This window comes from Microtus oregoni, unplaced genomic scaffold (genome assembly GCF_018167655.1).
Source record: "Microtus oregoni isolate MIOR12 unplaced genomic scaffold, Mior012 000008F_ref0000371, whole genome shotgun sequence".
In the NCBI taxonomy this organism is placed as follows: Eukaryota; Metazoa; Chordata; class Mammalia; order Rodentia; family Cricetidae; genus Microtus; species Microtus oregoni.
In genome coordinates, this window is record NW_024543067.1 from 21,804,216 (window position 1) to 21,827,548 (window position 23,333).

A 23,333-nucleotide genomic window follows, 5' to 3' on the forward strand; every position below is an offset into this window, starting at 1 on the left:
CTATGCCCCTAATATAAAAGCACCCACGTACGTAAAAGAAACATTACTAAAATTCAAGGCAGCCATCAAACCACAAACACTAATAGTAGGAGACTTCAACACTCCTCTCTCACCAATGGACAGGTCAATCAGACAGAAACCTAACAGAGAAATTAGAGAATTAATGGAGGTAATGAAGCAAATGGACTTAACAGACATCTATAGATTATTCCACCCAAAGAGGAAAGAATATACCTTCTTCTCTGCAGCTCATGGAACCTTCTCGAAAATTGACCACAGACTCGGTAGCAAAGCAAACTTACACAGTTACAAAAAAATATTAGTAACCACATGTGTCTTATCAGATCACCATGGAATAAAGGTAGAATTCAACAACAATGCTATCCCCAGAAAGCCTACAAACTCATGGAAACTGAACAGTCAACTACTGAACCATGCCTGGATTAAGGAAGAAATAAAGAAAGAAATTAAAGTCTTCCTTGAATTCAATGAAAATAAAGAAACAACCTACTCGAACTTATGGGACACTATTAAAGCAGTCCTAAGAGAAAAGTTCATCGCACTAAGTGCCCACTTAAAGAAAACAGAGAAAGCACATATTGAAGACTTAACAGCCCACCTGAAAGCTCTAGAAAAAAATGAAGCAGACTCAACTAGGAGGAGTAGAAGATTGGAAATAATCAAACTGAGGGCTGAAATCAACAAAATAGAAACACAGAAAACAATCCAAAGAATCAATGAAACAAAAAGCTGGTTCCTGGAGAAAATCAACAAGATTGATAAACCCCTATCCAAACTAATCAAACGGCAGAGAGAGAATACGCGAATTAATAAGATCAGAAATGAAAAGGGGGACATAACCACAGACACAGAGGAAATTCAGAGAATCATCAGATCTTATTACAAAAGCCTGTATAACACAATACTGGAAAATGTAAAAGAAATGGACACTTTTTTAGATAAATACCATATACCAAAGTTAAACCAGGACCAGGTGAACGACCTACATAGACCTGTTAGTCACAAAGAATTAGAAGCTGTTATCAAAAACCTCCCTACCAAAAAAAGCCCAGGACCAGATGGTTTCAATGCGGAATTCAACAGAACTTCGAAGAAGAGCTAATACCTAAACTCCTTAATGTATTCCACCATATAGAAACAGAAGGGTCATTACCTAATTCCTTTTATGAAGCTACAGTTACTCTGATACCAAAACAACACAAAGACTCAACCAGGAAAGAGAATTACAGGCCAATCTCACTCATGAACATCGACGCAAAAATCCTCAACAAAATACTGGCAAACCGAATCCAAGAACACATCCGAAATATTATCCATTATGATCAAGTAGGCTTCATTCCTGAGATGCAGGGCTGGTTCAACATACGAAAATCTATCAATGTAATCCAGCATATAAATAAACTGAAAGAAAAAAACCATATGATCATTTCATTAGATGCTGAAAAAGCATTTGACAAAATTCAACATCCTTTTATGTTAAAAGTCCTGGAGAGATTAGGGATACAAGGGTCATACCTAAATATAATAAAAGCTATATACAGCAAGCCGACAGCTAACATCAAATTAAACGGAGAGAAACTCAAAGCCATCCTACTTAACTCAGGAACACGACAAGGCTGTCCACTCTCGCCATACCTCTTCAATATAGTGCTTGAAGTTCTAGCAATAGCAATAAGACAACATAATGGGACCAAGGGGAGATGGGGAGAGAAAAGTTAGAAGGGAAGGAGGTCGGGCCTTGGGGAAACAGGAGGATTGGGATAATGGAAGGTTGGACAGGGGAGCATGGAACCACAATTCTTAGTTAAGGGAGCCACTTTAGGGTTGGCAAGAGACCTGACCCTAGAGGGGCTCCCAGGTGCCCAAGCCGAGGTCCCCAGTTAGTTCCTTGGGCAGTTGAGGATAGGGAACCTGAAATGACCCTATCCTAGAGCAATACTGACGAATATCTTGCATATCATCATAGAACCTTCATCTGGTGATGGATGGAGATAGAGACAGAGACCGACACTGGAGCACTGGACTGAGCTCCCAAAGTCCCAATGAGGAGCAGAAGGAGGGAGAGCATGAGCAAAGAAGTCGGGACCACGAGGGATGCACCCACCCACTGAGACAGTGGAGCTGATCTATTGGGAGCTCACCAAGACCAGCTGGACTGTGACTGAAAAAGCATGGGATAAAACTGGACTCTCTGAACATGGCGAACACTGAGGGCTGATGAGACGCAAAGGACAATGACACGGGGTTTTGATCCTACGTAATGCTATGGCTTTGTGGGATCCTAGCCAGTTTGGATGTTCACCTTCCTAGATATGGACGGAGGGGGGAGGTCCTAGGTCTTGCCACAGGGCAGAAAACCCTGACTGCTCTTTGGACTGGAGAGGGATGTGGAGAGGAGTGGGGGGAGGGGGAGAAGCGTGGGAGGAGGGGGAGGGAAATGGGAGGCTGGGAGGAGGTGGAAACCTGTTTTTTTTTCTCCTTTTCTCAATAAAAAAAATAAAAAATAAATCAAATAGAATAAAATTGAGGAATTCAACTGTTGTCTTAGAAATGAATATTCTAGGTTCTTGTCTAGGATAGTATACTGATTTCAAAGTAGTTATAACCTCAATAAACTACTAATGTATTTGCTTTGGTATAGTTACTTGGATTGTATTTATGAATATTTGAGTGTGAAAATACCTAGATTCCACGGCAAGTATTTTTGTGTAATAACTACTCTCTAGTTAACACATTAATAGCTAGGAACTAGGATAAACCAAACCTTATAAATGGCTCAATCCTCCAAGCTACATTATGGGAGTTTCTTTAAGGAAAATTATTGTTCAGTAAGACATCATCTAGGGACAGTGTTTTGAAATACATAAAACTCAAAACAGCTTTCTAAGATAGATTAATTATGTTAGAATTTCAAGGAATGGTAATATAGTCTAGTTAATTTTAAAAAGCAAAATACATACAAAGCAAACGTACTCTTCTAACTATACTTATTTTAAAGGTAGTTATATTTACCTGTTTCCTATTCTAATATTCTAATAATCACCACACCATTCTACATACCAATATCAGACATTAACTTCAGAGTATAGTGAATTTTTCATAATATGAAGAACCAAATCACCAGTCTTTCATTTTATGCAGCAATGAATGTGAGAAAAAAGCAACTATTATAAAAACTCTCTTTTATTTATTGATAGCACCTGAGAGACTTAAAAATGTCTCTTTCTTGAAAATTCTTAACAATGGCTACAAAAATAACTGATATATTTTAATGTTCTGTTATTTTTGTAGCAAGTCCTAAAGACTCCCCTGATGTGGGATTTCCCTCTGTATGCTGTGATTACCATTAATGAATAAAGAAACTGCTTTGAACCTATAGAAAAGCAGAACTTTGGTAGGCAGGTAAACTGTAACTGAATGCTGGGAGAAAGAAGGGTGGAGTCAGAGATAAGCTATGGAGCTTCCAGAGTCAGACATGCTGAAATTTTACTAATATATTATATTATATAGATTAAAAGAAATGGGTTAAATTAATATGTAAGTGTTAGCAAATAAAAGCTAGAGCTAATGGGCTAAGCAGTGACTTAATTAAGAGTTTCTGTGTGATTGTTTTGGGTCTCAGATGGCCAACCAACAAGCAGCCTCCCACTACACTCCCCCCTTCGATTTTAAATGTTCTATAATATAACTAGACACTGTACTGAATGTTCCTGGTTTTCTACTCGAGGATGATAGATTCTTTCAGCATTTTAATGCTATAGGTCACAAAGTACCAATTCCAGCAATTTGATTTGCTACTCAATTTCTCAATGGTGTACAAATTAGAGACCAGAGAAACTATATCTGGGTAAATTCGGAGCAGAGGATCTAAATGTATGGGTAATTTATTAGCAGATTTCGGGGTCTCAGACAGAATCTAGAGGGGATGCGGTCCAACTCAGATGGTGCTGTAGAAACTAGGCTCTAAGAAAGTAGTATTACTAGTGCCATAAGCACACATTCCTTGTGTGTAAACTGGTCGTATGTTTTGTAGTTCCAAATGTTTCCCTCCTAACACACTCAATCGCATCTCTCCAGTTATACTTTTCTGACATATGCTTTTCTACTTAGAATAATGTATATGGAGAATGTTTTATGTGAATCAGTCATGGTCCATGCTATACAGGTTGAACTCATTATGTTATAATATTGGATTATTTCCTCACAACTTAAACTTGCAATCCCGTCTTTTCCACCAGGGTGGAATTTCAGTGGCATCTCACTATGCCAGGCTAAATTATCATAAAATCACACAGTTTACAATAAATTCAAACATTATCCATGATAAAGTGAATACATGTGAGGTCCTTACAGTATATTATAAAACCAAGACCTTTAAAGCAAAACTCAAACTATCTTCTTCTCTAGATGTACATCCTCAAATAAGCATCTAATTTACTAATGAAGAATATGGAGGCATTCAGGAACACAGAGAATTAGATTCAGGAAAGATATTAAAATATCCTAAAATAATACCAACTCGTACTTCTGTGCTACCTAGTGCTAACATTACTCAAGTCAGAGAAGTTGTTTTTAAATCCACGTTTTTTATAAACCAAATTTCACAACACTTATGTATAATAGAAAGAGATCAATACTAAGAACTATAACCATTGTCTGTTTTGCCCTTTCACATAGGGTCTGAGAATATTGCCCAAACTCTCTTGGAATCACCTATATAGCCAAGAGTGGCCTTAAATTCACCATATTCCTAACTCAGTCTCCTGAGTGTTAGTCTTACAGGGATGAGCCACTCTACCCACTTTAATCATTGTATAATAATTGTCCTTCGTCAAATGACTACATAATTAAAAATAAGATAATAGATATAAATAATTAATCACTGTGATTAAAACATCCTTGTTTCAATTAAATTAAGCATTATAGAATGACAGTCTCAACCAGACATGATGATGAATGTTGAAATAGGAGCGGCGGGGTTGCGTCCCCAGCACCCCGGCCGCCTGGCTAGCTTATGCCCCAAAATAACAACACACAAACTGTATTCATTTAAACACTGCTTGGCCCATTAGCTCTAGCCCTTACTGGCTAATTCTGATATCCCAATCAACATATCTATAATAAACTGAAGCACCAGTCTTACCGGGAAGATTCTAGCCTAAGTCCATCCTGGGTCAGAGCTTCATCACGTGTGTCTGTCCAGGAGCAGGGCATGGCGACTCTCTGAGGCCTCTGCCCCCGAGAGGGGAGCTGTGGAGTCTGAGCTCACTTCCTATTCCTCCCAGCATTCTGTTCTGTTTACTCTACCTACCTATGTTCTAACCAATAAAATGGGCCAAGGCAGTTCCTTTATTAGCCAATGACCTTCCTCCATCAGATGAATTTTTTAACTGAAATTTATGCCCTGGTAATGCAAAAAAAAAATGCATGGACAGTTCTATTGAACTCGTCTGTATTGGGTTTCACAGTCGAAGTAAATGAGGACAACTGACCAGGTCTCTTCCTCAGTGGCCCAATGATTAAAAGCATTGCCTGTTCTTCCAAAGGTCCTGATTTCAATTCCCAACAACCACATGGTGGTTCACAACCATCTGTAATGAGATCCGGTGCCCTCTTAAAGAAGAGACCTGGTCAGTTGTCCTCATCAAGTTAGACCATGAAACCCAATATGGACAAGTTCAACAGAACCTCCATATATGGGCTGGCCATGTATGCTTTAGCATTGCCAGGGCATAAATTTTATTTCACTCATTCAAATGATTGCGAAAACCTGTGAAAAATGATGATACATGCCTTTAAGGCAAGCACTTGGGAGGCAGTGGCAGGCTGTGAATTTGAGGCCAGCATGGTATTCGTAGTGAGTTCCAGGACAACCAGATTTGTTACACTAGAATGTAGTTCAATGTATATTTTAATGCAGGTCAACTATACAACAATCAAATGTGTTCACAGAAAATAACTGCATTTCTTATACAAGTCTACTAGCTTCACAAAAGAAGCTAAATAAAAAAGTCTCTCATGATAGGAAAGAATATTTAATCTTTTTCTTTACATAATAGTTGGGTCAAAAAATTATGGCAGCAATACCTTTCTGTTTGGTTTAATTTCACTGACTCTCTTAGTTTTCAAAAGAAGTCTATCAATAGAGTTAAAGCCCAATAAGTCACAGAGAAACTTTTAAAACGCATATAGAAGCCTTGGGCAAATGCACTTGCTGCCTAATACACTAATACACTAAGCAAGGATGGCATGGCAAATTTAAACTTCTACAAAAAGAATTATAGCACTGATATCAGCTTCCTAAAACCTGGAGTTATGAAATATATACTTACAATGTAAAATAAAATAATGGATTAGATTATTTTACAAAGTGGATTACATAAAACAATGCATTACTTTATGGAAATGTATGCAAAAGAATGAAGGTATGTTGAAGAGCATTTTGCAAGGTTGAAAGGTAACACTAGAGTATATATTTCAATGCAGGGCAACTCTGCAACAATCAAATGGTCTCACAGGGAACATGAATCGTAATTTTTGATATAAGTCAAAAAGACAGTTTATAAACACATTTGTGTGAAACTGTGAAACTTTTATTTTCTTTCCAGGCCTATTTTCTCAGAAAGCTGGAGTTCAGTATTTGCAGAAGGGTGATGTTGGGTGGCTCCAGACATGCAAAGAAAGCATAATTTTCAAATGCTCTCAAAATCTGTACAGAAATGTTTAAATGTCTCCAGGAAATACATAGATATGAAAGCCCTTCAGAATGAGTATAACAATGTTTGCCGAAAGTTTGCTTACAGATAGAATTCAAACTATAATGCGACTACACTGATAACTCTAGGCTTAGTAAAAACTGATTATAATAAGTTTATTATAAATCTGTGATTATCTTAGGAATGAGGCCATGACCATAATTACATCTATGTGGTATTTCAGTAGTGGAATAAAAGGAAGAAAAATTGTTTGAATTCTGAGGGCAATAGATTTTCAAACAATATATTTTATCATACCCACGACTACTAATCTAAAAGAGATAAGATCTATATGCTTTTGTAAACTATGAATAATCTGAGGACATAAATTATATTTTGTGGTACAGTCATATATCAAGATTTCCAAATACAAAATATGGGTGGATTCCTTGCCAGCCTCGTACATCACCCTTAAAAAAACAATAATTGATCTTGAGGAGAACTTGCCTTATTTGGGAATTGATAGATGACAGATGAAGGAACAAACAATGAAAGTAAGCAAACTGAAGACGTGTGCAGACATTTCTAGAGGATGTGTTTATTCCTCCCACTCGCACAAGTTACTTGTCTAATACTGCAATAAGTAAACTGAGCATCTCTGTAGGAAATAGAATGTAAGAATCACCCCAAAATGTATGGAAAATGAAAAACTGTGGAAGACAGGTGTCACCCAGTAGACTGCATGTTAGATCTTACTATAGGCAAATTTGTCCATTTAGAGCACAGTCCTTTGTCATTACTGTGTTTAAATGTCTATTGTGGTAAGAGTTAGCGCTCCAATTATTTGGTACTTAGAAGTGTTTTATCTTGTTAAGAATTTTATTTCACTTCACTTAGCTAAATTTTAACTCTGAATTCTAATGAGTTCTATAGTATTGTAGTATATTCATAAAATACCTAATCAGATGAAATATGCTCTCTGAGCAAGTGTATGAAACAAACATCTTACTTATTTGTACTAAGAAAAAATATATCTATTCTTTTAAAATATGGTATTATTAATCATATGTACAATCTAGTAGAGATCTTAAAAGCGTATTCATCTTGATTACCTGAAGCTTGATGCCAATAGATTATTAATTTATGTTTCCATTCCACATTTAGTCTTTAGTTATTAATACTGCAGCCTTTGAATCTATACATTTTGCTCCTTTAGATACTGTTTGTGCATGAAGTCATGGTTTCATTGCCCTTAATTTCCTGGTTTATTTCTTTCAGCATAATGTCCCTATGGTAAACCATGTTACCACTTAAAACATATCTTTTCTCGCCAAGAGGAGAAATGTCATCGTCTTTTTGTTAATAGTACAGGGCCCTTTCCTTCTATCCAGTGTTCGTCCCTGGACCATTATGCTAGAAAACTAGTCTACAGTATTCTTTAAAGATTGAAAGAGAATAGCAGGGTAGTTTATATTTCAGGGTTGGGATAATGGATGTTCTAAAGATTGGATTGTTAGTCAAGACTTTCAGGGACTTTCCTTCTTTTTTTTTTTTTTTTTTTGTCTTCATCGTTTCTTCTTAAATTTGAAATGTACCTTTTGTTAAGATTGCTGTCCTCTCACTGCTAAAACTAAGCACAATTGCATTGCTCCTCATCTTTCCTGGAATTGAGTGCAAGGTGAACTGTTTAGTCACTCTGGTAAACCAGCAGGACTTGATAAGTGCTGGATAACCAACAATGGCAACCTTCCTGTGAGAGAGGCTAAAGAACAAATTCACAAAGCTGGAGAAAATCTCCTTTATAAGGTCACAGCACATCACCCTGTTGTATATAGGTGACATTATTTATTTACTGGTTCATTAATTGGATGGATATTTATGTTTTGTTCCATATCACATCCACAACAAATAGTACCCTAGTAAACATAACTATCCCTTTGAGATCATGATCTCAATTCCATTAGAGAATATCCAAGAATTGAAATTCTATACCACATGCCTTTTCTATTATTAATTGTGGAGGAATTTTTAACTTGTGCTATATAGTGGTTATACAAATTTATATTTCTATCAGCAATGAATAAATTATTTGCCCCTTCTCATTATTCTCTTTAGCACACATTGCAGAGAGAACAAAACATGTCTTGTAGAAACCCTTTAAACTTCACAGAGCAGGTCTCAAACTGTATCTTATCATACTGTGAAGTCATAGAATTAAGGTTCTTTTCTTTTGCCATTCTCTTAGAATCAGAGATATGGGGATCAAAAAATATTCATTGGCTTAATAGGTGAAAGGTACATGGGTTCTGAAGTCTCTTTAGTGTACCCTAGTTTTAATATGAATGCACAGACACATTTATTCTGATTAGATTTTACACCCTGGCAAAGAGAAATTATCTTCTGCTTATAAAGTATTATTAATCTACTTTGAATTAAATATTGATCATGACTCAGTCAGAATCAGTAACCTACCAGATTCCACATTTATTCTTCTTGTGTAAATATCATTTTCACACCTTTGGGATAGGACATTAGCACACTTTTTTTCCAAATTGTAATCTTATTCCTTAATACTGTATTGCACAAACAATACTCTCCTCCTACTCTCCAATTACACATCTCTGATTGATACTTGTGTTTATTCTTTCTTACTTTCCCCCTGGAATAATTAATCATCTCTCAGTAATCATTTGCCTGTACACTCAGAGACCAGCTTATATAGATTCTACAGATCCATACAAAAATATGTCAGATAGTATTAAAATGGGAATGAAGTGCCTTAATGGAGTAAAAACTTGAAAATTCAAATGCAAATTTAACTTGTAGTATAAAGAAAAACAAACAATTTTGTGTGATTAAGTATTAATAAAAACACATTTTAAAGAAATCTTTTTATCTTATTTTTATTTCATGTGCGGTTTGTCTGTATGAGCATATTGGATCCCCTGGAACTAAAGTTGCAGATACTTGTGAGCTGCCGTGTTTGTGCTTGGAGTTGAACTCATGTCCTCTGGATGAACAGCCAGTGCTCTTAACCACTCATCCATCCCCCCATCCCTTTATAACAACATAATTAAATAAATTTTGGGGTGTTATATTATAGCATATCTCACTGTATCCTTTGAAAATCTAGTATGCCTTTTAAAACAATATTTTAACTTAAGAGCTTTCATTTAATGCCTATAATATTATATCCTTAAGAAAAACTTCTTAATGACACAATAAATATAAAAGATTGTGTGTCTCAAATATTATGAAGTTAGGAAAAATATCCAGTATGGATTTTATAAGTAAGTTAAGTTTAGCGTTATCTACAAATATTTTGGAATAATTTGTATTTACTATTGATAAGGAAATTATAGAATAATCTGTTGATTTTAAAAATAAAGTTATATTTTTGCTTTCATATTTAAATATACTAAGTTCTGGTCCTTTGTTTACAGACACTATATACATAGAATGCTATAGAACAACTTTACTTTGTTCACAGAAATATGCAACTATATTATAAGTTATTTTTAATGTTGTATTACCAAAGTGGAATCCTTTTTATATATGAGGCTCTTTTTACAATACTACCCAACCTTCTCAGCAAGAGACATATAGAAGAATACATCTTCCTTATACACATATTTTTTGTTTAATAATGTTTTGCATGACAGATATCAAATAGTTCTTTTAAATGGAAATTTTCAGAATGTTAAAAATAATGTCAAACATATTCATTTTAGGTTTTAGTCTGGAAATTATTACCTATAAAGATTGTCTCAAAAAAAATCTTGCACTTTTGTCAGCCGAATGACTCAGGGTAGCACTTTTGAGTTGCTATAACAAACAAACCAAAACCATAGATGCTTGATTTAATCAATGTTTATATGTCACTTATTCCAAGTTGAATACAGATGTTTCTGGATGAGCTATTCTACTGGACAGTTCCATCCAAAAAAGAAAAAGAAAAATCCAGGCTTCAGGTTCCCACTGTCTTGTAATTCTCTTTTGGAGAACTTCATTTCCAGACACTGAGTGAGATCATGGAAGATCGTATGATTCATGGCCAAATCAACAATAAGATTCTTTTATACTATTTCTCAGTGCCAGTTACATTGCTACAGCATAACTGAGAAGGGCTGGAGGATTTAACTTTTCCATGTGAATAGGAAAATTAAAGCAGTATTTCTCAGCAATTAGGCAGTGTTTGCCATATAAGTCATGCAGCAGAGGATTCTGAGATGGAGTTGGGAACTTTATATTGAGTGAAAAACCCAGACCCAGAGAGGTAGTGTGAAAAATATTTGCCTACATAATCAGAAAACTTATTGAACTTCAAGTGATATAAAATGAAGATATCCACAGGTATCTACACATCAGAATGCAAAAGACAATCTTTGAAGCACCAAGAATAAAGTGCCTCATTGTGTAGAAAAGATAAGAGATAATCTTGTGTAACAAAAAACCTTATTTGGAACTATAGTAGACAGAAGACAGGGGGAGGGGGACAGAGAGAAGGACAAAGAGAGCATGCATGCTGGAAATGCCTAAGCAGAAAATGTCAGCCAAGAACTGTAAATTTAACAAACCATATCTTCAAAATATTCTGGAAATAAAGCAACCCTAGATAATGACTGAGAAAACTTGTCATCCATAAAGTTAATCTACCAAAAATAGCCTGTTTTTCACCTGAAAAGACAGTGTGCAGTAATTTGCTTTTATCTGACAAAATAAAGTACAGCAGCAGAGATAATTATATAGTTAACTATAAAATAATATGAATATGGATTTTAGCTTTTTAACCACAAAAAGGAAAACAAGTTACACAATAACAGGTGGGAAGCCACAGAGTTGACCCAATTTGCTGTTGACCCAGATCTTTATTCATTTTGCTCAGGGGTTGTTTGCACCCTGCATGTAGTAATGTTTCAAAGGGAATAAAATAGATTTCTCATTTGTGTCTATAAACAACAGAGACCATTAATAAAGTACAGTTTAGTAAAACTCTAGCTAAAAACATATAAGTATAGGTAAAATATCTACAGGGAGACAAGGGATTAACGTCATGTTTTTTGAGAACTGTCAGTTAACTTGTTACTGAAGCATGACCTTGATAGTTTGGGCTCTGGAGTTACAGGATTGGAGGGTAGGTAGCAATCCTAGTCTTTGATAACTATTATAGAAGAAAATCATTGAGAAAGGGTTAAGAAAGTTGATAGTACACCTATCATCTTTCAATCATGAACAAGTCACATAATTGTCTTACTAAAAATTTACACAGACTACAAACGTGAGATCTTACTTCACAACTATGACAAAATGAGACGAACGGTGAGTGACATTTTGTTATTTGTCTAAGGAGAAAATTAGCAAGATCATCTAGTCATGTATAAAATGGCAAAGGTCATCTCTCTTGTTTAAACCAAGTATCTGCTACATCTGTTTTTTATAGATTTACCTTTGCTGTAATCACCCACTACATAAAATACAAGGCAACAGGTTGTTTCCTTATATCATTCAAACTATACTAAATTCTTATATCCTTGGATAAATTTTCTCTGGTCATGTTAGCAAAATAGATACCTTGTAAGAGACAAGAAGGAAACAAGGACTTTTAAACACAATAGAATAAACACACATGAACTCACGTAGATAGTGGCAGCATAAACAGGGCTTGCACTGGGAATAATGGACGTCCTATGCTGAGAGGAGAAGTGAGTGGACACAAACCAGAATCCCTAACACAGCTACCTCCAATTGATAACCACCCGCAAATGAAAAACTAGTTCTCTCTAACAGAGTCTCAGTGGGGATATAAAACTCTTTTAAAGGCATACCCCATGGCCAGCAGTAGATGGCATGACAAAATCATTTCAGTGCCACGTTCCAAAGTTCCTTGTCTGATAATGTTTGGCCAGGCAATTTTTGTATTTTTTTCAAAAATAACATGCCCGCTGGATTTACACTATGGCTTCCAGTTTTATGTTTTTAAGGGATTCCTGCATTATGAATATTTGTGTCTCTGCTATATATGTATATGTGTGTTTCTTGGGCTCTTTTAGGCTCTTCTCTTTGTTTTGTTCTATTTTGGTGATTTTACTTGTTTTTTTATTTAATATTCTTTAAATTCCTATTCTCAAAGGAAAGAGGAAGGGTGTGGACTCAGATTAAAAGGGAAGTAGAGAGGATCATGGAGGAGTTTGGGGATGGGAAATAATAACCGGAATATATTACATGAAAATAATCTATTTTCAGTAAAAGAAAAATAGAGGAAAGAAACATATGAAAGTTGGTCAAATTCTAAAAATAAATGCATAAATGTTTAATAATATTTGATACTTATCATCTGATGAAGTATATTTTTCTTGATTCTACATTTTTATGAAAAATATTTAGGACTTGAGCTTTCAATCATTCATTATTTTTTTCTTCTGAATATTACCTTTAATATTCTCTATGATCTTTTTACTTATAACATGAATTGTAATACTTGGACAGAAATTTGCTTTTATTTTTACTACAGTATTTGACTGTGTGAATCACGCTTATTTGAGTTTATAATAAATTTAAACAATGCAACAACAACAAGAAATAATAACTAATGGTTGTATGCTCACCCCTTAATGGGATATTTATACTGCTTCTCATTCCAAGACTCAGAGAACATTTTGGGAGACAGGAGAAAAAGAATTAAGGAGGTGACTTATAGGGAAAAGTGTAATGAAAAATTTAGGCTATTGGTAAATGTCAGACAACAAGTAATCACCTATTCATGAACTCACCAGCCTCCAACTGACCGTTCCAAAGCTAAAGCCATGAAGATGACAGTGTTTAAATGTAATGGTTCATAAAATGAAACACATAAATGTGGCAAAGAGTCTAGTATTCTGAGTGGAATGTTGTCAGGGATTAGAAGAGGATGTGAACTTGTATGGGACGTGAGTAATTACAATGTATTATGCATGTGTATTAAACTGTGAAACATAAATTGCGTTTAAAATGACAATTTTAAAGAAACAAATTTTGGGTGAATAGTGTCTCAGTACTTGCATCCTATGTACAAAGCCCACGTTTCCATCCCCAACACCATATCCTATGCACAAACTTATACACAGACAAAGTGAAAATTTAAGTTCATTTTTCACATGTAAAGATTCTCCTTTCATTAAAACCAGTCATGCATTATTTTTCTGAAAGGATTTTACTTTTTTAAAGCTGTTAACTCTCTTAAAATAAAACATAAAATGCTTAGAGTGTAGAAATATAAATATATTCTGGAATATCGTAATGTTTCCTTATGAATTTTGGAAACATATAGTTCTTATCATAATTCTCCCTAGGGACTAATGAATCAAGTAAATAGCATGACAGTAGCCTTGTGAAATCATTCGTAAAATAAATGAACTATAGAATAAATTTTAGAAGATGAATAGTGTGCACACCTACAATTTAATCTTTATACTATACCATTTATTTAAATATGTATGGAACTGCCAGGTGGCAAAGGAAATTCTAATACAAGCTTGAAAGAAACACATTCCTGGTTTGATGATTAGTTTTAGGTATGAATTTGACTGAGCTAAGGAATTCTCAGATATATGGGAAGAAGTCTTTCCATGTATTTATATAAGGATGTCTCTAAAAGTGATTAGTATCTGAATGAAAAGACTGAGAAAGGAAGGCTCATAGTCAGGAGTATTGACAGCTAAAATTCAATTATCCAATATATGAGTAGAGCTACAAAGACATATGAAGGGCGAATTCTCTCTGCTGCACACACACAAACACAGACACACACAAACACACACACACACACACACACACACACACACACACATTTTCTGATCTTTGGTCCCACAGACTGGGATCAAAACCACTTTTGCCAACAGCTTCCCTAATTCTCAGGCCTCAGTCTTTGGAATGAACAAGAACGAATTGCTGGTTCCACCTGAACACCTTCCCCGAGAATCTTCTTTACATATATAAATATGCAGTTGGTTCTGTTTTTCTAGTGAACTCTGAATGCTAGTAATATATGTAATTTTTATTTACATAAAGGAACCATATGTATGCTGTTAGTGAATGGAAAAGTATGTCATATATAAAGTGAAAGAAATGCTATTTTAGCTGGTAGTTAGTATGTGATATTAAGTCATCTTTAACTCCCAGGGAATTGTATTTGAATGGCAAGGAAGGGGAAAAATTAACAAATACTCTTTCAAAACCATGCCTTTTAAAAACAGATGCCTGAAATTAGATTATATTTTCATTTTAAATAAGATTATAGCAAGGACAGCCTGTATATTCTCCAGGAGAAGTTTAAACACTCAAAATTTGAGTTCCAAGCATTCTGTCACATTGAGTTTGTGTAAGAAAATCATTCACCTATGTTAATGTCTAGAAATGTTTCCTATTTTATTATGTAATTAGTATGTGACATTCTCTAGTTTTAATGTATGAAGAATGACTTTCATGGCTTAACCACTATTCATTTCTGCTTATATTCAATTCTATGATTTAATTTGTGATGAAATCATTATTCTTTTAATACTAGAACCCTAAAGTATCTAAAAGACTTAAGTATTGCAAATATAGGTGTTTGTATGTGCATGCATGTATATGCATGTGTTTTACATGCAGTTGTGCAAGTATGTGCATGTATCTATGCATGTGTGTATGCTTATATGCATTTGTATATGCTGTACATATGTGTGTTTGATCTTTTGAACATTAAGTATTGCTTATATTTGACTGTATTCAAAATCATAAAAGAAACACCTTTTTAAATATGAAAATAAAACATCCTTGTAAAATCAGGACTGCTACATTTACCATACCTTGTGAATTATCAAGATTACTAATTTCAAATTATTCTTTTAAAAAGTGAATAATATAACCTTAAAGTAACAAATCTGAATCAGAATAATATAAGGGGCATCTCTCTGTCTGTCTATCACCTGTCTTGTATATCTCTTACCTCTGTTACATATATCCACACTCACTTTATATTTTGTCAGTTAAAAACCCCTACCCTTTCCAAAACTCCATATATTAGGTTACACAACAGTTATATGGCATTTTTGCATTTACCAAGAATATCCTTATCTTCGATAATCGTCATCTCAACTTCTCCTCCAGTAATTATTGTACATGTGAAAGGATCTTGAAGAAGAATGCTGATCTCACCAAAGGATTGCTTCTCCCTAAGTTTACCCATATACACAAGCTTTTTAACTTTTTTCTGCAAAAGATACAGACAATAGAGTTTTAATAAAATTATTCATGCAGCCAATATTGTCAGGAACTTAGTTCTTTAAATCATCTAGCTAATAAATATTAGAAATAAAGTTTATTAAAATCAGAGAAAACATTTACATTTTATTTTATTCATTGTTTTATTCATTTTATATTAAAGCCATGATGCAGTCAAGGAGACCAGTAGGAACATGATAGCTGACAACACTGCCATTTAGTTATGCATCTATTATGTTACTTTAATGTTTATATATTCAGGGTATGTGTGAGATGATGATGATGATGATTTGACTTATGATGATGATGATAATGATGATTATGTTGATTTATAATGATGATATGCATGAAGAGGCTCGAAGACAACTTACAGGTTTCAGTTCTCTCCTTTCACTATGTGGGCCAAAGATCAAAGTTTGTCAGGCTGAAAGGCAAACTCCTTTATCAACTGAGACATCTCACTACCCTGTTTCATTTTTGAATGCAACAAGCTGTCTGAGAAATATTGAAATGGTTGAAGTTTCCAAAGGCCCTAGAATACTACTTTGTGATCAGAGTGAAATTTAACCATATTTTGTCAACTACCAATTGTGATAAACCTTAACCTCAGTTTGGAGACACAGTTAAGGGAGTAACTGAGAAGATGGGGTTGAAACACTGTAATGGCTGTAAGTGACCGATTAACTGAAATAGGAACTATCGCTTGTCGTTTTTCTTTTATTATCTGTGCATGTTTGCTCACAAGTGTGTTACTGGGGATGGATCTCAAGTACGTGTACACATTATAAATATTCTTTCCATGAGCCATATTCATATTCCAACTATTATATGTTTTCTTAGTAACAATAGTAATTTTAATTTAATGATCTAATAATTTATTTCACATCAGGGGTCCTGTGGAGAAGACTTTACTGCAGTTTCAGCCCAGGTGATTCTGAAAAGAATGACATCTGTTCTGGAAGACCTAATGATGATCAGGTTACAGTAAACAATGGAAAACAATTTTCCCCAGGACAGGTGTTTGACAGGCACTTGGGCAAAAATAAAGCCTTTTTTTTTCCTTTTTTCTTTTTCTTTTTTGGTTGTTTTTAAGACAGGGTTTCTCTGTAGCTTGGGAGCCTGTCCTGGAACAAGCTCCTGTAGACTAGGCTTGTCTTGAACTCACAGAGATCCACCTGCCTCTGCCTCCTGATTACTGGGATTAAAGGTGTGTGTGCACCACCACCTTCTGGTCAGGAGAAAGTCTTGTAAGTTTTTTTAAGTCAAAATCATAACAGCTTGAATATTTGCCATTTCTGTGATTGGTATATCTTTACCATAACTAAGGAGTCATAGTATAAGCCAGTTTACATATTTAACTGAATAATTTTAAATGCTATCAGAGAAATAATTGCTCTTTCTTTTTCTAGCATATGACTCTTTCTGTGTCTGGTTAAGGGCAGTGAAATGAATACATGGTACTCTTTGGAGTTTGACGTCCTCACACTACTTGTGTCGAGATTAATGCAACACACCTTATCATGGGTTCTGTTTCACTCTGTGTGGTTGACCACTATCTAAATACAGTACAATGTCTCATTAATGGACATTTAGATTGCTTCTAGTTCAGGAAGGATGGGGATTAATGTGAGTCTTTAGATAAATAGGTAAATATTTAGAGGGAAAGGTGAATCGTGTGGTGAAGTTCATCTTACCCCTTCTGTTCTGTTGTGGCTACCTTGCTATGGTTTTAAAATCCATTTCCCTGACAATGAAGATGAAGGACCTTGTATTGTGGTTATTGGTCATTTCACCATTTATAAATCAACATATCTTGCTCAATATATTTCATTCCTGAATCTTACATCTTACTGCACAAAAAATAAACCAAATAAAAATTCCCCCAAATAATTCAACTGTTATTTTCTTAAATAAAACAGGACAATGTTCAATATGCATGAGAAATGCTACCCAACATCCTTTATTCACAAGAGTAATTAATTATTAAATCAACAAATAAGTTGAAACTCACCATTTTGTTTAATCGTAGACTCACGAGACCCACAACATTTCTATAAATGTTACAATATCCAGAATTAATAAAACCCACAAATGAAATGACAGTTCCACTTTCCACTAACACTGAAAATGAGAGATAAAGAAGGGAGATACAATTAATTACAATTATGTCGCATAAAAATCTTTTTGTGTATTCTGACAAGAAAAATTATCCTACTTGATTCAATAGCTCTTTATGGTCATTTTCTAAATAGACACCACTTTACAGATACAACATTATGTAAAGTGAAATTTTAAAAGTGTTTCTGGTGTTCATAAATATGTACCCATCTAGAAATAATCACTGGCAATGCTTTGCCAGGAACGTAATCATGTGCTACTATTATCTCATAGAGATGAGGGGAGTCTTGAGAAGCACCCATCTGCAGAAAATGCTGAATTCAATGTTAAAACTATTTCTAGGTACTGGAGAGATGACTCAGCAATTAAGAGAGTGTACTGCTTCTACCAGAGGTCTGAGTTTGGTTCCCAGTACCCTTATCAGGCTGGTATCAAATACCTAGAATGGAAGCTCCAGGGAAAACCAATGGCTCTGGTCACCTCGGGCACCTGCACTAAACTGTGTGCGCACATGCACACACAGAGAGGAAATAATAATAATAATAATAATAATAATAATAATAATAATAATAATAATGTAGCAAATCTTTGAAAATATGTCTAATGTGTCAGATTTAAAACTTCCAGAGATTTAAATAGTGAGTTCCACAAAAATTAATGATTGACTCTCCAGACCCTCCCTATACCTTTGGCTGGAACAAGCAACTTTCTGAATATATTAGCAGTTCCAAGCAAAGGTTTTCAGGGTATACTGGCCTATCATAAAGCATGTTCGATTTGTTCCTCTGTGTTCTTACACAATTACATTACTTTTGTGAACTGTGGCTTTTGGCCTGCTTGGAATTCTCTGCATGTTCTTTGTATGACTTTAGATGAGCAAGTGGAGGAGGAGAGGCAGAAAGAGTGTGTTTTCCAAACCCAGAGATTTCTTCAAAGTCCTTTCTTCAATGGTTTCTTTCTTCAAAGCTCCTCCTCTCTCTTTTTTGTGTGTTTATCGTAATTTTAGGGGACTGGTATTCAGAGTTCTATTACACTATACTTTGCTGGTCTTGTTACTCTGGCTTTTGAGGATCTGATCTTTATAGAATTTATGTTTGTTTTTCTTTTTCATTTTAACTTTCAGAATTGCTTTGTAATTTGAAATTTAATTTCCCCTGTGATTGATGCTTTCTTTAGTAAATATATGAAATACACTTAGCTATATATGCCATAGAGGAAATACTATATATGAATTTGTTATTACTTCTGTGAATTTTGAACCTCGGGCTTTCTAAATATTTCAACTGTACCTAGAATCTTAATTTAAAAATCACTGAAGGATAAAAAGTACCATAAGCATGTCAGTATAATTCAAAATTATAAACATGTACCTCAAATACTACAAGCCATAAGGATACAATATGCTATATGTAATTATTTAACTATTAAATTATATCAAAGTGCATTGGATAAGGATGTATATGTTCTCATAAAATTGGGAAAAATTAGTTGATTATAACAGTCAATCTTTAGTATTTATTTTTAATTTTGAAATTTCATCTCACCTGCAGGTAGGCTGCCCCAATACCCACCCCCATCCACAGAACCCTGAAAACTACTAGTCTCATCCTGTCCCTAAACTTGCCTATCCTTCTGCAACACTGCTTCCATTAATACAGAGATGACTAAGAGGTGAAGGACCAGCCACCTGGTAGGACACCCAACCCTCTAGGACCTTCCTAGTGGGGCAAATCCCCAGTCCCCCCAACTCCCTCAGCTTCTCTAGCCAGCCATGAGGAGAGTTTCCTCAAGGTAGGCTGGTCCAATACCTACCCCATCCATGGGACCCTGTAAGCTACTAGTTCCATCCCACCACCAATATCACCTATCCTTCTGCAACCTCAGTGGAACTCTGAAACACTGCTTGCTATAATACTGTGAGGACCAAGAGGTGAGTGACCAGTCAACAGGCAGGACACCCCATTCTCCAGGCCCTTCATAGTGGGGCAAAACCGTGGGCCCCTCAGCCACCTGCCTCAGCAAACAGGAGAGTTTCAAGGGAGAGGATCAAGAGAAAGGACCAAGAGATCAATTCTAAAGCACAAGCTGTGACTGTACAGAATGGAACAAGAGATCAAACCAGGAGAGAAGAACAAGAAAGAAAACTAAGAGTGACCTCAGTGGCTCCCCGAGACACAGACATTGAGAGTACAGAGCAGACCAAGACCAATTCCCAAAGACTCAGACAACCACTGCAAGGATTGGACCAAGACGCAAAGACACTGCCATCATCAATTGAAGGAATAAATGAGTAGATGACAATGCAAGAATTCATCAAAAAACCTAAAAAGCAACATGGCAACACCGGAACCCAGCTGTCACACAACCTGAAGACTTGATCAACATAACCTAGAAGAATCATGATGTGGGATTTCCCTCTGTATGTTGTGGTTACCATTGATAAATAAAAGAACTGCTTTGAACCTATAGCAGAGCAATACCACTTTGGGGCATATAAACTTAAGATGCTCAACCATACTACAAAGACATATGTCCAACTATGTTCATAGCAGCATTATTTGTAATAGAACCTGGAAACAACCTAGATGTTGTTTAACTGAAGAATGGATAAAGAAAGTGTGGCACATTTGCACATTAGAGTACTGATGTGGGAGTGTCATATATCAATCTGTTGATTTCATTGGTTAAGTAATAAACAAACTGCTTGGGCTCATAGCTTAGAATATAGGTGGGTGGAGTAAACAGAACAGAATGCTGGGAGGAAGAGGAAGTGAGGTAAGACACCTCAGACAGAGACACCATGCTCCCTGCTCCTGGGCAGACGCAGGCAATGAAGCTCCGACCCAGGATGGACGTAGGCTAGAATCTTCCCGGTAAGACCGGAGCTACACAGTTTATTAGAGATGGGTTGATCGGGATATCAGAATTAGCCAGTAAGGGCTAGAGCTAATGGGCCAAGCAGAATGGGCCAAGCAGTGTTTAAATGAATACAGTTTGTGTGTTGTTATTTCGAGCATAAGCTAGCAGGCAGCCGGGGTGCTGGGGACGCAGCCCCGCCGCTAATAATACAACAGAGTACTATTAAGTGGTAAAAAAAATTTGACATCTTGAATTTTGCATTCAAATAGGTGTAACTAAGAAGCACCATCCTAAGTGAGGCAACCCAGACCCACAAAGGTGAATATGGTATGTACTCACTCATAAGTGGATACTAGCTATAAACATAGGATATTGAACCTATAGAAGCTAAGTAGCAAAGTGAACCCTAAGTAAAACATATGTAGATCTAGCTGGAAAGACAAAATAGACAAGATCATCTGACAAATTGGGAACATAGGGGTGGGGAGAGAAGAGAGGGTAAAGGGGAAGAGGAAAGAAGAAGGGGAGGGGTGAGAAGAACTTGAAGGAAAAGAATAGTCAAGATGGAGGAAGGACAAAGATGAGAGCAAGGAAAGAAATATCTTGATTGAGGGAGCCATTAAGGGATGAGCAAGAAACCTGGCTCTAGGAAATTTCCAGGAATCCACAAGGATGACCCCAGTAAAGACCCTAAGCAATAGAGGAGAGGGTGCCCGAACAGTTCTTGCCCTGTAGTTAGACTGATGAATATCTTAAGTATCACCATGGAACCTTCCAGCAACTGATGGAAATGGAGGCAGAGACCCTCATGAGAACACTGGACTGAGCTCCCAAAATCCAGTTGAAGACTGGGAGGAATGAGAATATGAACAAAGAGGTTAAGGACATGATATGGGTTCACCAACTGAAACAGTTTACCTGAGCTAATGGAAGATAACCAACTCCAGATGGACTGGTAAGGAACAAGCATAGGACCAAACTAGGCCCTCTGAATGTGGCTAACAGTGGCATGGTTGGGGCAGACTGAGGGGCCACTGGCAGTGGCACCAGAATTAATCTCTACTACTTGTACTGGCTTTTTGGGAACCAATCTCTTTGGACGGATACCTTGCTCAGCCTAGATAAAGTAGGGAGGGTTTTGAACCATCCCCAAAGCAATGTGTTTTCCCTCTCTGAAGAGTGGATGGGCAGTAGGGGTGCAGGAGTAAGTGAAAAAAATGGGATGAGGGGAGTGAATGGGAACGTGGATTGGGTTTGTATAATGAAAAGATAAAATTTGTTTTCTTTTTAAAAAAAATAAATAAAATAAAGCAATAAAAAAATTCATCTCTTTCCTGTTTTTGCATGATTTCACTTTTGGAATGCATAAAACATCTTTTCACATGTACAAAGATGATTTACCTCATTGTTTTTGTTGACTCTCATCTCTTACTCTATAATGTTCCATAATTAACAAATTCCCTTTTTAATGGATATTTAAGATGATTAATATTGTAAAATATATTGCAACAAAATTATTACATCAAAATTTATACAAAGTCTGAATATATTAATATCATATTTTAGAAAGATTTATCCAGTACATAGATTTTACTCTGCTTCACTTTTGCCAAATTAACCTTGAAACATCTTACACCAATTATTTCATCTTTCTAAACTACAAAAATTATTTTCTTACTTTTACAACATTGTATTATGAATGTATTAAAATTGTGTTAATTATGTATTAAAATGAAATTTTAATATTTGAACTTTTTTGTTTGTTTTCTCTTTGGGAGTTGCCTTTTCTTTCTCTTATTCTAAGTGTATCACTTAGTAACTTTTCTGAATGTTTCTTTATTTTTGTCTCATATTTGTGTCCAGTCTACTTTAGCTTTGTAACTCTTCATTTGGTAAAGCTATCTCTTTATAATTGTAACTCTTGCTAATATAGGAAATGATTTATCAGATTGAAGTTTATGTATTGTTAATTCATGGTAATTAGTATACAAAACAATGGATTCCATTTTGACATTTTTCATGTAGTTAAATATAAGACATACATCAATTTAATCTACATGGGTAGTAGAAAAAGACAAGATCTCTTGAGTAAATTGGGAGCATGGGAACCTTGGGAGACGGTTGGAGGGAAGGGGAGAGGAGGGGAGGGAAGCAGAAAAAAATGTAGAGATCAATAAAAATCAATAAAAATTCCATGCCAAAAAATAAAAAAATATTTTTAATGTGTATTCTAAAAAAAATAGGTGGCTAAACATTAGAAATATCAAGTTGATGTCACCATATAACCTTGTTTTTCCTAATTTATTGAAAACTAATAATTTTAATAAGTTTCTTTAAAAGTTTATTGACAAGAACATAAAAACATGTGTGTTGGATCTCCCTCAGAAGAATCAACAAAAT

General features: G+C 35.4%; 1 protein-coding gene across 1 annotated transcript in view; it reads right to left on the reverse strand.

Annotated features, from left to right (window-relative positions):
• Positions 1–23,333, reverse strand: part of Cnbd1 (cyclic nucleotide binding domain containing 1) — a 261,717-nt gene that overhangs the window by 63,376 nt on the left and 175,008 nt on the right. Inside the window, exons 9-10 of the mRNA XM_041656754.1 lie at positions 17,968–18,077; positions 15,789–15,945 (exon numbers count right to left, since the gene is read on the reverse strand). Coding sequence (XP_041512688.1) covers positions 15,789–15,945; positions 17,968–18,077 — 267 coding nt within the window. The remainder of the gene's footprint in view (positions 1–15,788; positions 15,946–17,967; positions 18,078–23,333) is intronic.